This window comes from Lonchura striata, chromosome 1A (genome assembly GCF_050655825.1).
Source record: "Lonchura striata isolate lonStrDom1 chromosome 1A, ASM5065582v1, whole genome shotgun sequence".
NCBI lineage: Eukaryota > Metazoa > Chordata > Aves > Passeriformes > Estrildidae > Lonchura > Lonchura striata.
The window spans coordinates 14419705-14437270 of NC_140741.1; the positions used below are offsets into that span (position 1 = coordinate 14419705).

General features: G+C 45.0%; 1 protein-coding gene across 7 annotated transcripts; it reads right to left on the reverse strand.

Moving 5' to 3' along the window:
- Positions 1 to 1222: 1222 nt before the first annotated feature.
- PTHLH (parathyroid hormone like hormone) lies at positions 1223 to 14123 on the reverse strand. Of its 7 annotated transcripts, none has more exons than XM_085568728.1 (4): positions 13702 to 14123; positions 11084 to 11206; positions 5169 to 5591; positions 1223 to 1718 (listed from the first exon to the last, which is right to left on the reverse strand). In XM_085568728.1, the coding sequence occupies exons 2-4, from the start codon at positions 11182 to 11184 to the stop codon at positions 1709 to 1711; spliced, it is 534 nt and encodes a 177-aa protein (XP_085424854.1). In that variant the 5' UTR covers positions 11185 to 11206; positions 13702 to 14123; the 3' UTR covers positions 1223 to 1708. The 7 variants fall into 7 exon arrangements, with proteins under 7 accessions (XP_085424854.1, XP_085424852.1, XP_085424855.1 ...); XM_085568726.1 differs by lacking the exon at positions 13702 to 14123 and adding an exon at positions 12345 to 12652; XM_085568729.1 differs by lacking the exon at positions 13702 to 14123 and adding an exon at positions 12341 to 12652.
- Positions 14124 to 17566: the final 3443 nt, after the last annotated feature.

Consider the following 17566-nt stretch of genomic DNA (forward strand, 5'->3'; position numbering starts at 1 on the left):
GCTGTTGTAATTCACTGGACATAATGAAACATTGAATTTCACACTTCAGAGAAGTAGGTTGGGAAGAATGGGCAATTTTTTCTCAAGTTTTCCTGCTTTTAGTATTTTCTTGGAGGTAGTTTTCTGCAAGATTGGGTAGGGAGCAGAAATACATCTGGTTTATATTACATGATGGCTGTACTTTGGCAATGGAAAAAGATGGCACTTAAAAAAAAGGAAAGAAGAATAAAAAAGAAAAGTTTGGCAACTACAGAACAAAGCAACAATTACAAGAACTATCTTAAAATTCCCAGGATTTGTAATTTATTTTTCCATGCTTGCCTTTTTCTCACGTTGCTGGTGTTAAAGGAGTGGGACAGAGGAAATTCAGACTTTGCAAAGTTCAGATAGCTCCGTGAAATAATCCCCTTTACTCAGGTTGCCCCCACAGCAGCTGCTGTGAACGCGAAAGGGGTAAAAACAAGAAAAAATGGTAGATGATAATTTTGTTTCTCATGTTTCCTTCAGCCAGTAGACATGAAGTCTTGAAGGGGGTCTTTCACTTAGCTGGTCTCATCTATGAAGATGAGGCAGAAGCAGGATTAATGCAGATGGTTTTCGAAAGAGAGCCACATGAGGCTTCTTTGTGATGGGAGAGGGGGAAATTTATTCCAGCAATGCAAGAGCACCTGGTGATGTGTCCCCTGGTGCAGTTTGCAGTCTCTCTTCCCTCCTTCTATTCACCCAGAAAACAGGTTTTGCCCCCTGACACAGAGGCACGAAGAACTGAGGCTCTGCTCATGCTTTGGCTCTTGGGGCAGAGGTGTTGGGAGCCCAGGACAGCAAGGCTGGGCTTGGGCAGGCTGGGACCTGCCAGCACCTTCCCAGAGTGGGGGAAGCCAAGCCTCCCCTAGGGCTGCTTCTCACTCCCTCCAGTCTGGGGAGTGCAGGGCTTCATTCATCCCTGCAGGGCTGGAGCCTGGAAGCTTGGGAGTCTGCTTCCCCTGCACTGAGCTCTGAGCTCTGGGACCTTTTATCACCCCCAGGTTGTTCAGCAACCGAGCTAACTTGAACTAGAACACTGGAACAAAAATAGACTCTGAGTCATCTTCATGTAAAAACTAATGTGAAAATGTGGGAGTTTAGACCAATGTAAACACATTACATTTAAAACAATTTTCCGATGTAGTAAATAAAAGAATTGTTCCTGATCTTGAAATTCTCAACATATTTTCCTTCTGAGTCATTATTTAATTAGATTATATTTTATTAGACATTCTTTAGAAATTTTAAAATACTGCTATTATACATGCACAAAGGAAAATCAGTTTGAACAATTGTATGTAGGCATTCATTGAAATCAACCACAAAACAGGAACATTTTATGTCAGTTATCAATGTATTCAATATGTATATCTAAAGTGCATTACGTTACAAAAAATATAGAAAGTCAGCAGCACCAAGATACGTTCACAAAATAAATACACCAGTCAACAAAATAAATTATGGTAAATGTGACAATAATAATTGTCCTAGCCTTAGCCAAGAAAAAAAAAAAAAAAGGAAAATTCACAATAACCAAATGTGCAGTTTCAGAGAGCAATGGGGGGAAAAGGTTTTATTCTGAGCATTTACAATATTTACAGGTAATAAATATTTTAATACTTCCCATATGTTCACTATTACAGAATACTGCAATGTGTCTTCCGAATATCTCTTGCTGAAAATGTCAGCGCCTCCTGCAAAGAAAAGAAAGGACAGGAAAACAGAAAAATTAATTGATTTTAATTTTTTTCGCTTCAAATGTGTGGACATAGAAACAATAGCAAGAGTGCCACAGACTGTAACAGGTGTGCCTTACTAGTAACCATCTGCCATAACAGGGCCTGTTTGACCATGTCGCAATTTTAGACATTTATTCAAGATCTCTGCTATGTTTTTCTCAATGCAAGCCCTCTAGAAGCGTGATGACCCACAGTTTGTCACACACTGAGGCCATTGTACCCTCAGAGGAACGGAAAGGGGCTTTTTTTTTAAATTTAAAACCTCATGTCAGAAGATTCCTGAGTGCTACAGGCAGAAGAATTGTATCACCCTATGAAAAAAATGTCAAGTGCTGAAAAGAAAAAAAAATACAGTTGGAGAAAAGTAAGAATAGTTTTGAGACCTTGTTAATGCTGTGGTGATGCTATGTTAACTGCTGGGGGGTGATGCCATGTTCTGATGAAACAGTGCCATGGGGCTTCTTTGGTCTCTTTTCCCACTGATAGACCACCCCTTAGGCAGGGTGCTGTGGTATGTGTGAGTAAAGGCTGGGGCTTGGAGTCAGCACACCCCTGATAGCATCTCTTCCTGTGCCTGAGTGAAAAGGCTCTAATCCTGAAACTTTCCCTCTGGGAGCCAGAGAGCTTGGTTCTGAAAGAAAGCAACCATCCCATCTTATTACCCTCCAGTTCCTGTTGCATTCAGCCCAGCTGGAGCGATCAGCTGCACCCACTCCTGAGACCTGGGAGTTTTCTAGGGAATGCTGCAGGCTGCTGAGTTCTCTCCCCATGAGAGCAAAGCAGGGCCTGCTCCCCCTGCCATTGCATTCCTTGTACTCCAACATGAAGTTGCACAGAGGTGCTGCAGGAAATGCTGAAGAGTTGGGCTTTTTTTTCCCTTCTGTCCCTGTGAACAGCATATGTTCTTTAGGGATTCCCTGGGAAACATCTAAGGGTGGAATGTGGAGATCCAGGATGGAGTGGGATTCTCTCTGCTGCAGGACTGATCACCAGAGCTGGGGGTAGCATCCCATGTAGCAAAAGTGTGTGGGTGTGAGGCACAACAAAACACAGCTCCTGGAGAGTTTAAAAGGTTTCCTTAATGTGCACATTGAAAGGGAAGCTACATCTATCATTCAGGAGTTTTCTCATTCAAAAGGTTTTTTGGAAATTAAGTAAGAGCACCTTATTTTAATTTAAATGGGAATATAGCCGGAATGTTAATGAGAAATAACTTTTAAAGTGCCTGGAATGGAAATGCTAGCATTGAAGCTCCTTGATAATTAGTTAGCAAAAATATTAGGGTCCGTTTCAGGATATATCCCAACAGGTATAACAATGGCACATAATTCACACAACATGGCTGTGTATGTGTGTGTGTGTCTGCACTACTCAGGCCTATTTCTAAGAGGGTGACATTTTCAATTTAGCCTGGATTTTAGGCTTGGTTTTAAAGTTTAAGCTAAGCCACATCTTGACAGTGGGCTCTATACTTACAATAATTTGCAAGCTGTGTTCTGTGATTTGGACCTAGGTTTTCAAGATTGGCTTCTTCCATGAGATACTCCTTGTAGTAGGTCAAAAGATCTAGAGTTTATATTATTATTGTCCATTTTGTTTTTGGACCTAAACCCACAATTTTGTTTTCAAGACTAATCAGATAGAATTGTCCTGAAGACTTAATCCAGGGTGTTCAGCAGAAAAGAAGCACAGAGATACAGTGAAAATCATGCTTAAATCATTCATCTTTTGCCAGCCTACTGAGATAATTAAAAACTCAGGTACTAGAAGTTTGTTAGGGCTGCACCAACGTGTTCTCCACACTTGTGAAGGAGGAATTCCCTTTTCTTTTTTCAATGGGTTCTCCTTGTTTGTTCATCCCCAATTAATTATCTAAAATATAGGTTCTTTTTAGCAATAAGTGAGAAATGTTGCATTTGGATGGACTCCACAGTGAAGGAGCCATCCAGACACACTTCAAACAGAAAGGCTGAACTGAGAAAATCAACAGGATCGTACCTGTGGCTTTTTTATATATCTCATTAGATGAACAACAAAGACAGCACAGCAAGAAAAAGAAGTAACTATTGAATGTTTTTGTAACTAGGATGTTTTTCCCTATATTCTAGATTTCTTTGTGCTCAAGACAGGTGTTATATACTGACCAACACAGTCCTTTGATATCTGTTGAAACCTCAGGTATCTCCTGAGCAGAATCTTGAAGTTTGCCTTTCCTAAGGTGATGAGACAAACCAGTGTCTCTTACTTCCTTCCTACCTGCTACAGCCATGCCAACTGGTCTGTGGTCTGGCATATCCTGGTTTATGGTCTGGGATACCCTGGCCTCTGGTCTGGGTGCCCAGCCCTGGGTGTTGGCAGCTCCTGTAGATGAGGTGATGGAGCACATTGCAAACTGTGGCCTGTAAAGCTTAACCCCAGGCTGGATTTTAGTAAATCCCACAGCTGGTGTCTCTTTCCAAGGGATTTACTGCAAGCAAGTGGCACTTCTCTGATGTCTCTGTTCTGCCAGGGTGAAGGGGAGAAGGAGAGAAAAGGATGGAGGTTTGCTGGTGAAATGCAAACATCTGGGGAGAACTGAACTTGGCTTTGTCTGCAAATATGCAGATTTCCACTCAAACTGAGATGACTGGAAGGGGATGATTCACTTGGGACATCTAGGCTGATGTCTCCAGGACACCACCCTAAAACCCCGTCACTGTAATGCATGAGGGAAGCATGTCCCTCTCCAAGAGCAATGCTAAACATTTTTAAGCAGCAATGTAATTGCTTCACAAGCTGGCAAAAGGATGGAGCTGAATTAAAAAATCCTAATGGCAAGGAAGGTTTTATGGTGAAAGGCTGGTCTGTGTTGTTTGCAGATACTACTGAGAGATAATTTTTCCATGTTCTCCCCTAAGGTTAAACAGTAAAATGAAAAACTGTAAAGCAAGGGTAGGAAAGTTGCCAAAAAGGGGAGGTCTTGAGAGGAAGGAAAGAAAACTTCGCCATTTTTATAGATACAAAGTCTCAAATAAAAATCAAAGCTTTCAATCTGTTGAGGCCCAAGTATGGGACCAAGATAAGATGTGAGATATACTATGGTTAAAGCAGGAAGGGAAAATTTAGTGATGTGCTTCCTTTTTACCTTCACTTACTACTCAGCTTCAGGAAGCAGATTTTGCCAATATTTTTCATCAATTGTGTCTCATAGGAAAGAAAGGCTCTGTCCCCAGTGCAAAGTGGAAGAGGCACTTACCTGCAGAGAGCACCTTGAGACTGTGCTTGAAGCCACTGCCCAGTCATGAGCACAAAGATCTACTTTTACTCCCAGCGTGAGCCAGGCCTTGGCCTTGGCCTCTCACACCAAGGGATAACAACTTCAGTTAAATACATGGCATGCTCTCCAAAAGAATATAACAAAATTACCTTAAAGTTTGATTATGTGTAGTAACAGAGATGTCCAAGAGTGGGCTCTCAGTCACGATGTCTCCGTACATGCCAGAATTTAGCCAAGTTGAGCGGGTTCGCCTCTTTTTCTTCTCTTGTTCCTTACGTTTTCCAGGCTTTGCTTTCTTTTTCTTCCCTGAGACCTTCAGGGGCTGCTCCTTGTAGGTCTGTGATTTGTTTGTCTCCTGAGTTAGGTATCTACCCTCATCTTCACTGCCAAACCGGACAGGGTAGTTCTTCGTGTTGGTGGCAGGTTTAGGGTTAGGTGACACCTCTGATGTTGCACGGATCTCTGCAGTGTTGACTCCTTCGATTAAATTTTGAAGGAATATTCTTCTTCGTAAGTCTTGGATTGACTTGCCCTTGTCATGCAATAGCTGGTGCTCTGATACAGCCCGTTTGCTAAAGGCAGAAAAGAGAGGAGAGGGAAAAAATGTTTAGGAATTTGTTATTGCCCAGTGTTTGTCCGAGCTCTTCTCTCCTCTGGCTGTGGTGACCACAGCGACCAGGTACCAGGCTTGGAGACATCCAGTGAAGCCAGACTGCTGGAGCAACTCCTGCTTCATCCTCAGACTAGCTACTCTCAGCAGAGAAGACCTAAGTGGGCTATAATTCTCAGCTGACCGATCACACACCACTAGAGCTGGATTAGTCATTGTTGTGTTCTAGGAAAGTATCATGGCTCTCAATATATCACACTTAAGGCAGTAAAAGCAGGAAGGCAGTTGTCAGAGATAGGAAAACTAAAGGGTCAGATAATGCAGCAAGAAAGGGAAAACCCAGCACATACTGGAGCCGGAAGCAGTGTTTATACAGCATCATTCTAGTGATTTTCTTCTGCTCAGTCTTCAAAAACTTAAACAAGCACATAAAAGTACATTTTACTCCTACATTTAAATAAGTGCAATTGCAGGAGTGTAAGGGAAAATATTTGAATTGGGGTGCCTAAAGCACAGGCACTTCAGTCCATGATGAGCTATCCAAGGAGGCAGCCTGAGCATTAGCCACTCCTGTAGATTTACTGCTTGGTCATTTGTGTCCAATTATGGTTTTAAATGCCCTCCTAGTGTTGCTTGAAGTGTGAATTTTGAGGCCAAATTTCTTGTCTGCTTGAATTTTATGCTAACCCTCTTCACTGGATCTTCTTCAAGAGCATCCTGGTTTGTTAGAGTGGTTTTTCCAGAGTTCATCCTGACCTTTTGGTACACTGAGCTCTGTCTTGTTTTCAAGGAACTGGGAGTTGAGTAGCTATCTGTCTTTTAGAGATGTTGTACTGGCAAAGAATGTATTAAACATCTGAGGAAAGAAGATACAAATGACACCTGGATAATAAATAACCAGAGAAAATGTGAGAAAATACATGCCTTTTCCTTGAAGTGGAATAGATGCACAGCTGTGCTGTGAACCACAGACAGAGCAAAAGCTCTGGGATTTTAGCTACGTTCCCACAAATGCAATAATACAGTTTATCCTTCCAATTGCTCTACTCCAGCATGCAGAGTTTGGCTATGGAATCTCTTCTCTTGCATCAGGGTATGGCATGTGACTGGATTCTCACTGGCCAAAGAAATTCCATTCACTGCCTTGCTTGTCCTGTAATCATTTGGTCAATTAGCTGGGTAAGAAGGTTTCTGCATGTGGGTGAACTGGAAGAAGACACGTCATTGAGAGTAAATATTCCTTCTTTCCATCCCATCCCACCTTTTCTTGCTACATTACCAGATTTGAAAATGCAAAATATTTGGGAGTGTTCTGCATGTTCTCTTTCTCAGTCCCCTCTTCAGGTTTATGACTTGACCAACGGTGGAGCTGTTGGAAGTTGGCAATTTCAAGTAGCTCTGTTTTAAGAGCATCCCCTTCATTTTCTGTCTTTGTAGGGCTACATTTTTTGAGCATTGGGTTCAAGTGATGGATTGAAGTGATACTACATCTCTATTGCTCAGTGCAAAGTTCAAACAGCAGCTTTCCCCCGTTCCACAATGAGACTGGAAGATGACTGTCAAAATCTTGCTCAAAATCTTGCTCAGAGGTTTGTGAGCACACATGTAATCAAATATTGTCAGTGTTTTAAGTGTCCCAAAATCAGTTCTGGATGACTTCAGCCTTCAGGACAAATATTTTATGCCCCTCTTCTAAATGTCCATAAGCAAAAATGCAATGTGATAATGCTAAGCTGATCCCATATTGTGTCTTTTTCTTCAGTGCAACTGTGATCATTAACAGAACTTGTGATCTCCCTCAGAAGTTTTTTGAACAAGAGCCATCTCCAACACCCTTCAAGTCTGACTGGCAAGTAAGCCAATAAAGCCAGCACCCTGGGCTCCTCTGTGTGACTGCTTCTGTGCTGCCTGTCAGGCTGTCCAGTGTGACCCAGGTTATATTCTGAGCTTCAGTAGTTCATTTTCTCAGGAAATTTGTGTGGGAAATGTAGTTTTGCTTTCATTCTTCTAGTTCATAGAAAGCATATGAAATCTATGTGCCTTAGGGAGTATAAACCAGTGTCTCATGTGATGAGCAAAGCTTTCCTACTGCCTCTTGTGAACTACCAAGGATAATTCATTCTATCACAGACAACCCAAAGCTGCCTTAATCCTCTAATGTGTATTTGGTCAGCTTCCCCACTGTGACAAAATCTCGACTCTCCAAAGCCTGTTATTAAAGTTCTCTTGATTGAAAACCTATTCCATTTTACAGAGATGAAACTTAAATATTTGGTTCCAGTATACACAAGGCAGTCAGAGAGCATTACAAGATCTACATCTTGAGTGAGTATGCATTTCCAAAATAATGCAGGGATTGACGTGTGAGGGATTGGTGTGCCAAAGAGGGTGGGCTTCTCTTTAAATGTCTGTATGATATTTAGCATCAAGTCTAGCCCCAAATAACATTCTGCTATTCCAGATGATTGTATAACATTATGTAGTGTTACATTTCACATGACTTATTACTCAGCCAGACTTAAGGATTACATTTTGCCTACCGGCTTCCTTTTTATACTCTAGATCAAAAAACCTCCTTGAAACAAAGATGTGGTAGAAACATATCTCTTTGACCTTCTGCCTCCTTCTGCTTCAGTTATTCAAACAACTCCTATGTTTCTAAGTCATGGAGAAAGGCTTGCCCAAGAGGACTGATGTAAGAAGTGCTTCAAAATGGAGATATCAACAATATCTCACCCACACACTCAGAGCAGGAAGGGAATGGAGACTGCAATGATTGCATTCACATATTGGCCACAATATGGAAAACAATATTAGGTTGTTAGGGTTAAGATGACCCACTAGAGGTCCCTTCCATCCTTCTATAAAACACACCTCTCATCCAAGGAAAAGGATCCTGTACCCAAACCATGAGCAGTAAATGCTAAGCTTACATGTGGCAGACACTTTCGAGAGAGGGATGTTGATGTACTTGATGTACTTGACCAGAGCATCCAAACTAATTGCTGGATCCAAGTACACCGTATACATTTGAGGCTGAGTGTCTCATCACGGGGAGAGCAGCAGAAATCCATGACTTGTGACTACTTCCAGATAAGCTGCTCTTTTCATGCACATTCCTCTTTTTTTTTTTCCCCTCGAGAGATCTAGCATTTTTAAAAGGCAACATTCTTCAAGCTACCACTTTCTATCTCAGATAGCTGCTCTTATTTAGCTGTTATTATCCTTGACTGTTCATGTTGGGTCTGATCCTAAATTCAGGAAAATAACTGAGGAGGATTCAGTGAGCTCTCTGTATTTTGCAAAACTGAGTGCCCTTGTCACTGACTCCAAAGGGAGGGAAATCTGCTCAACCTATCTCAGGCTTCAGAAAAATATTTTGAACAGATCTAGGGACATGATTCTGTGATATCTGGAAATAATGATAAAAATATGTAATTTCATTTTGAGGCATTACTGATTTCTCAGAAGTTCTTTAGCAGCTATAGCACTCCTATAACAAATAACATGTCTGGAAACATTTTCTTGGGAAAATTTGCTATTGCTTTCCATGAGATATTTGCCTCAGCAAAGTCTGTAGAACCAGGCCTATGTAATTTTGATTATTTGTGCATGTCTATAATAATGCGCTTCACTATTTTCATCCATTACTGTCTTAAGTTTTTGACTGAGAAAAAAAATAATCTCAATGCCTAAATGAGTTATTAGCTATTAACTCTAGGAATAGCTTGTGGTAATATTAAAACAGGACACGTGTTTGAGTGTGGTATCTGTGTTTGTGCTATGCCCACAAACAAAACTACATGAATGCCACTAACTGACAGCTGACTGGTTTCCTGTGTGTGTTTTACATGCCAGAGCAAAGAGGGAGCTGAGAAATGTGTTTTTCTGGTTAGCTTACACTTTTCTTCCCTCTGTCAGGACAGAATGGGGAAGCTGGGAAGACCTCTAATCCTGACCTTTAAAACAAGTGTTAGAACTACGCTAACTTCAAAAAGAGAGTATTTCTCTGCAAATCTGATTTTTTTTTAACAACAAAATTTGGCTTAGATCCAGTTTAGAGTTTCCTAGCCAAGGAAATAGCAGCATCTAATTGCACTTCAACTATTTTCTTTTTTTTTATTTATTGTTGAAACTGAAATGTGATTCCTCTGTATAACATAGTCCCAAAAGAAAGAAATAGCCCAAGAACAGCTTTCAGGAGTACAAAACACTTAAACGTTAATGGACTGAGAATAATACTGTAAAATTATCAGCAATAACATGTTCTACACAATTTGCTGTAGGAGATTTGTAATAGTTCTCTGCCTCGTGCCAAACTTTAGGTGTGTCTGTAGTTGCTTCACCTGGGGCTTTTTTTTTTTTAATTTTGGATGTTTTGGGGTATTATTATTATTATTATTATTATTATTATTATTATTATTATTATTATATAAATTTTATTTTTTAATTTTAATTTTAATTTTAATTCTTATTTTAAATTTATTTTTATTTTTTTTATTTTTATTTTCATTTTCATTTTTATTTTTATGTGTGTGGCCTAACTGGCAGAGGAAATGCTATTTGGAGGTCTTGTCCTTATGGATGTAGTAAAACACTTACAAGGAAACCCATCTGAAATTGTTTGCTGTGTCATGTTTCCCTGTAAGTTATGATCGAATTTTCCAGCACTCTTGCTCCAGCTTGGCTTCCTTCAGAGCTGAATAACAATACAGCCCTCCCCAGTGTGACTGAGGTGTTTCTTCCTGAGAAAATCTGATGCAAGTCCAGAGAAAGCCAGTGAGTTGGAAGTGTGAGACAGCTGCTCCTGCATCAGCAGAGGCTTCTGCACTTTGTGAATGGGTGTTACTATAAGCCAGGCTGATTATTTGGGAAGAAGCAAAAAGATCATTTCCTGAACAGACTGTCTTAAGATACACTATCATTTATCAAAAATATACCTCTGCCTATAAGTAAGATACTAGACTCCCTTGGGATTTTTTCCCCTGAAGTGGCAGAAATCCAAAGAAATTGTTCAGTACTTCAGTGTCATGATGGCTCTCACTTCTGCGTGTTTCCTCTACTTCTATCAACATTGGCTTCATGCCAGAGCCGAGAAATGTCTGTAAGTTATTGTAACACACAGCGTTTGGATAAACCGGGATGCTCCCTGCGAGGGTCCCGGGCAACTGCACAACAATCACCCAGGCGTGTCGGAAGAGAAGCCCCTCAGTTTTCACATCGCCTCCCCAGAACTTTGCAAGGTCAGAAAGCTGCAGAGCGCTCTGTCTCTGCCCCGAACGCCTCTCCTGCCTCTCAGGCAGCGCCAGTGAGCACCTGGGGCAGGTAACCCGGGCCGGCCCCGCCGGAGCCGGCAGCGCTGCGGAGCCTCCCGGGCTGCCTTCCTCCCTCCCTGCCGCCGCAGCGAGGACGAATAAAGGGAAAGAAGAAAAGAAAAGAAAAAGAGAAACTCACAGTCTGCGGCTGATCCCCTCTACTGATCTCCCGTAGGAGGGCACGGAATAACTCAGCAGGAACACTGCAAAACTCCACTGCTGGAAGAGTTTAGCGAACATTGTACCCTCCGGGACTTAAAACCTGCAAGGAAAAAGAGGTCAGTCCGGAGGGACAGATGCGCCAGCGCCGTCCTCAAGGAGTCCCCCTTCAGCTCTACCAGCTCCGAGGCTCTGAAGGAAAAACAAACTTTCTGAGCTCTCGGCTCACTCCTTCCAAACTTCTCTCCGTCTCTCTCCCTTCCTTGCTTGTCTGCCTCTCCCTCCCTCTTTCCCTCCCTCCCTCCCTCTCTCTGTCTCTCGCTGTCCGCAGGCAAGATCTCTCTCAGTATTAGCTCAAAAAGCATCTAGCTCTCATTTCAACAGCGTTGGAGCGGGGCTCAGTGAGTTCCCCGAGCCCTGTTTAGTTCTAGTCCGCTAAGCCACTCTCTCAGGGCTTTATATTACATCAGAAAGTCTTCTTTGCAGATAAGGAAAGATTCCCTAAAGTCAGCTTAGCTGATCGCTTCTCTGTAAACTCGCGCGGACACACAAACACACATAGACTGAGGCGGAGGGGGAATGCATCTCCACATCTGTCTTTCAGTATACCTCTACAAAAAAAAAAGGGTCAGGTTCACGTCCCCAGCTGGCAGAAAGTTTTGGTCTCCAACAGTGATAAGGCGATAGACAAGCGGTGACGAGAGAGACAAGCAAAGGTCGCTGCCTATCTGGAGAGCCCGAGATGCCTGGGAGGAGCGGTAGATCGGGAGGCTCAGGGGCTGGGAAGCATGCTTGGCTCGGCAGGTTGGACTGGGCTGCAGCCTGGGATGTTCACACGCTCCAGAGCAGCCTCTGGGAGACCTGCGGGAGGACGGAGGGTTTTGCAAAGAGATGGCGCCCTAGGAACATGTGCGGAGAGAGCGAGAGCCAGGGCAGGATACCCACAGCCAAAACGGAGACTGCGAATCAGCGCTTCCCAGGCCCGCAATCAAAAAGGAGAGAAGAAAGGGAAAGACCCGACAGCACATGCATTCAGCAGACCCCAAGGATTCCGACCAAGCTCTCCGCATGTTCTGCAGCCGCACTCCTCTCTCGCTCACCTTCCAGCTCTCCCTTTTTGTGTTTACCCCCGGGTCAGCGCCTCCCCTGCCGCGGGGATTCCTCCATCGCTGGGAGCACTTTTCAGTCAAGTCCCAAAGTGCTGCCCGGGACTGCTGCCGCCTTTCCCTGCACGCACCTACCGTAGTTGGTCGCCGTTCCCCTATTAGCCGGAGGGTCGGTTCCTAATGATGCTAATTGTACGCTAGTGAAGGGAGGGGGGGAGCTCAGGGGGAGGGCCGGGGGAAGGACTCGCGGTCTATGAACACAAGCGCTCTTGGCCAAAAAAGTAAACTAGTGGAAAGTTTTCTCCTCCTCTCCCTTTTTCGCCTTCCACTTCGCCCTCCTTCAGCCTGGCCAGGGCCCTGCAAACCGCTGCGTCAGGTTGAGCTCCCGTGCGAGGCGGGCAGCGCGGCGGGGCTGCCGGGACAGCGGTGCCTGGAACGGCGGGAGGCGGCCGGCCAGCCCCGGCCAGCCCCGGTCAGCCCCGGCCAGCCCCGGCCAGTCCCGAACCCCAGTGGGCACCGCCGGCCGGCCACCCTGCGACGGAGGCACCAAACTTATCCATCCGTCCCGGGACAGCGCTGGTGTGAAACCCGAAGGTGACGCAGCCCGCCCGCCTCTCCAGCCAGTTTGTGCAAGGAGCTGCCTCCGGCTGCTACAAGGGGACTGGGGGAGAGAGCCGAGGGGCAGTGCGCCCCTGGCCCCCGCCCCGGCGGCTCTCCCGGAGGGAATGCCCTCCACGCCGATCTCCTCACGTCCGACGGCGCGGGCCGTGCCGTGCCGGGCGCACCTGGGACCGCCGGCTCCGTGCCCGCAGCATCCCGGCAGGCTGAGCCCGGAGCCCCTCCAGAGACCGCGGCGGGGGCACCGGGGTCTCTGGTTGTGCCGCTGACAGCCTGATTTACCGGGAATGCTTTCCCAACAGCCTCACGAGCCGCAGCAAAACACTGAGGCGTGCCGGTTGATTGCGCCCTCTCATCCTGCCCCCGAATTAAAGCAGGTTCTGTGAGAAGGTTTAGGTGCAAAGCGAAGCCTTTTTCTACCTGCAGGTTATTTGAAGTTAAACGACGCTTGCTGACACGATTTAAAAGCCCAGATTCCACACTACGCAGGCAAATAAAACCGACAGCGTAAGCGCTGAAATAGAAATCATACTGAAAACATTAAATCGTTAATACTGTAAATAAATTCCCTGAACACCTGGTAGGCTATAATTTAAAGTGTGTAGCTAATAGGCGTCTTTGATTTACACTGTCCTTTCGACTAATTAAAAATAATTGTGACATCCCCAGAAAATAGCCCCACAAACTCATAAGATGTATTGCTCATGTTAAAAGTAAAACTTCCACCAAATATTTTTAGAATTTCCTCTCCCCAGAAATGATTTTAAAAAAATACACCAAAAACCAACACACATCATCCTTTACAGACTCAGGAAAAATAAATAGCCTCTATAAACTCAGAATCCTTACGTTTCTTCTCAATTTATCACTTCACCTTTTCCTTGAGTTACAGCTGTCTGTGCCTCTCAGAGATCACTCTGGCCAACAGTGGTTGCTCTTCTCAGCAACTGCTTCCAAGACTATGTTCTATGCTTAAGAGGGAGGAAAATGAAAAGAGAAAAAGAAAAAGAAAAAGAAAAAGAAAAAGAAAAAGAAAAAGAAAAAGAAAAAGAAAAAGAAAAAGAAAAAGAAAAAGAAAAAGAAAAAGAAAAAGAAAAAGAAAAAGAGAAAAAGAAGAAAAAGAAAGTTAAATGAATAAAAAAAATTTAAAAGCAATACTTTTTAAAAATCCAGCGTACAGAGCTTTGATTCTGCCTGTAACAGATTACGGCTAAATAAAGGGTGTTAAAAGCAGGTGCTTTTCTCCCTTGCTGCTCTTTTTATTATGAAGAACAGAAGCTTCCCCTAATATATATAGCGAGGGAGACCCTTCTCCATTGCTTTTATTGAAAAGACCAAACTTGTGACATCACTAACAACCTTCCTATGGCTGAGTTTGCCTCTTCTCTGCCTCAGTGGGCTTGGGGAAAAAAAAAAAATAAAAAAAGGAAGCGGGAAGAGAAAAAAATAACACAACCCTACTATGGCTGTGCTAATGCTCAGGACCTGAGCAATGCCAAAGGCTTTTGGGAGACTCACTATCACCTCATGCACCCCTTACCCCTCTGCTCCCCGAGGGCTGTCATCTGCAACCACGGGCACAGCCTTTTGTCACCTGCCACGTACACAAATGAGCAAACGCACGTACCCGTGAGCAAACTCCTGGTCTCAAGCCTCACCGCAAGCCTGAGCCCTCCTCCGTGGCAGGATGGGGAGAAAAGACCCCTCACCTGGGTCATCCTTCCCTGGAGGGTGCCGCGGGAGATGCTCTCCCGGGAGAGACCCGCCTCCACCTGCAGCATCTCCTCTGGCCCAGTGTTTGGGAGAGGGGAGAATGCCACACCTTTGTGGGGCTTTCACCTGCCGGGGCCCCAGTGACGGCAAAGCTCCCCGCCAAGGCGAGCAGCTTGAGGCTGCCCGCTGTTTCTCCAGCCGGGATGCGCGGAGAGAACCGGCGGTTTTGTCTGAGCCGGGAAAGGCTTCAGCCGTCGAGAGATGAGGCAAAACTCGTATTTGCCCTTCTGGCCAAGCCCTCTCTGCCGCGACAAGGCAAACCTCATCATTTTAGGTTTTCCGACTCCACTATCTCCCGTCTTCCCGCCTCAAACACAATGAGATTTTGGAGGGATGCCGCTCTTGGCTTCTGCCTCCTTTTTTCCATACGTATAAACAGGCATAAATCAGCTTTTCTACGAGGAAGTTGATCCGGGAGCTTGGCTAAAAGGGTAAGTCCCTGTTCCAGGCTTTCCCGAGCGAGGAATAGGGCCAGGGGGTGCGGGCGGGTGTGTGACTGGGCTCCCAACAGAAGCCGCTCAGGAGCGAAACAAAAGCCAGCAAGTGGGACAGGTTCAGCTCTTCGGGGAGGAGGTGCCCTTGCAGCCTCAGGAGGCAGAGGGAAATAATGACTAAATCTCCGCCTGGCGCTCGGAGACGGGCTAAATCCTCAGCTCCGCAAACTTCCCATCCTTCACCTCCGTGAAGTTCCGCCTCTCTCTCTCCTCCCTCTTGTTTTATTCACAATAAAGCGTTTTCGTCATTTCCCCTCCCGGATTTCTATAACCTCAGTTGCACCCGTCCAGGGCTTCGGTTCAGACGGGGCGTTTAACCTCTCCAGTCATCCCAGGGTGGAAAAAATGGTATTCAGCAAAAAAACACAGGCAGGCTGATGGCTGGAGAGTCTGGCGGGGAAGGGAAGGGAAGGGAGCGGCACCACAGAGATTGCTGGACTCGTCCTGCGAGGACCAGAAACACCCTGACTTGCTCAACCTCTCTGATCCAGCGAGGTTAAAACCAGCGAGCGCGGCTCCCTGCAGGCAAGGTGCGAAGCCCCAGAATATTTTTCCAAGGCTCCCAGGGTGGGCTTAAGGACAAGGCTGAAGGGAATTGGTGGCAGGCACGACTGCTCACAGACTTTCTAGCACACACTCATTTTGCCCACGACCGAGCCCTGCTGTACTCTGCAGTGCCCAGCTCTTATGACGGGTGCTCTCCTCTCCTCTGACTTCCCGGTGGCCGTCGGGGATGAGAAACTCCTTCTTCCACGTCTGACATAGTGTTATCTTCGCATTGAGTGAAAGGATTGTTCGAGGAGAAAGAGAAACCCGCTTTTCCCCTCCCCATCAGCAAGCCCCAGACGTTCCGTGGTGCTCCATGCGAGCACACTAATCTCATTTATCAAACAGTGATAAAAGTGGCTGAGCAGAGTTGCCTCTCACACCCGAGAGGCGGCCGGAGTTCCCCCAGCTCAGCCATTGACACAATGCGCCGTTTATTTAGACAATATGCATTTAATTTAATGCACTGGAGAAAGGGCGGGGGTGAAGCAAAAACACAAAAAGCTGCGTGGAACTGAGGAGGGCTTTGCCAAATCTTCTGTCTGGTTCCCAGAATCCAGAAGACAGCGAAAGGAGTAATCTTCAGATTTGAGGGCGAGGAGGCGGTGATGGATCCCCGGGGCTGCCGCTGCCCCGCAGCGCCCGGCGGTGCCGGTGCCGCGGCCGGCGGAGCGTGGCCCGGCTCCAGCCCCAGGGCGCTGTCCATGGTGGTGCGGCCATGGCCTTGAGCTCCTACATTCCCTCTCTGGCTAGGTCTGCTCTTGACTTCAGCTTAAAATATAGCTTAACACAGAATGAGCTCTTTTTTTTTTTCCTTTTTTCTTTTTTTTTTTTTTTCCTTTTGCTGAATATCTATCAAATACCAACAGGAAGAAACATGTCTGGTCTGTTTAACTCACACAAAACTAATACCAAGCTGGGCTGGCTGGAGAACAAGAATTCAATTTAAAGAAGAAGGGGGAAATGGGGGGGGGGGGGGGGGGGGTGTGTGAAGATTTGTAATTTGTTTTTGTGCTATTTGGAACAAAGTCCATCCCTTTAGACACTTTTCTGAGATGAGACAGACTCACCTCCTGCCTTGGAATAGCTTAGTGGTTAATGTACTCATATGGGCTTTGGGACACCAGAGGTCAAGTCCTCCCTTTCTCTGATTCAGAGTCCTAATTCCTGGCCTCTCGGTTTCTCAGTTCTCTACCATCCCAGACCTAAACCCGTTTCTGATTACATTTGTGATGAATTTATATTTTTCAATGGGTAAAAACTAAATGCTTTGTAAAGGAAAACTTCCCACCTAACAGTTATTCTGAGAAGTTATTCTTGGATTTTTTGGTTAAACAAGGAGAAGTCCAGCCAGCCATCATACAACAATGGAAAGGAATTGAAAGCTGAGAAAAGAAGGGGTGAGCTAAGAAAAAGGAACAAGTCTCCTTCTCTGGTGGCACACAGGGCTGGTGTGTTTAAGACATACTTTCTTTATCTTTATCTTTGCAGATTATTTGAGCAAAAAGGCTATGGCTCTCCCATAGCCACACAGGCCTAGTGGAGTTAGGGTGTGTTTTCTTTAGATATGGTTTTGCTCAATCATTTCTATTCCTTTAGCTTATGGAACACAAGAGAAAGCTGTAGTTTGGATCATCTAGTCTGCTTTGACTTCCCAGCTAAGAAGACAGGCTGTCTTTCCACACTGATGGAGAGAACTGGTTTGTGTGAAGCCTGAAGTCATGCCTGTGATTCTGGGCAGCAAGGTACTGTAACAAGCTCTACCTTGAGCATAGCCTTTATTAGCTAACAGTTCTGAAGTACATATCTTTGTTTTATGCATTTTGGTTTTGTTAATCTAATTATTTTTGGTAATCTGCAGTTTGCCTTCGAGGAATTTTTCTGCTTCTTGCTGTTTGTTTTAAAAAGTAGCGATTACTGCAGCTG

Excerpts from the sequence above, each read along its gene's own strand:
- PTHLH (XM_085568728.1), bottom strand. The coding sequence starts at position 11,184 with ATGTTCGCTAAACTCTTCCAGCAGTGGAGTTTTGCAGTGTTCCTGCTG. Across the intron at positions 5,592-11,083 it reads GAGGGGATCAGCCGCAGACT|CAAACGGGCTGTATCAGAGC; the intron begins GTGAGTTTCTCT and ends TTCTGCCTTTAG.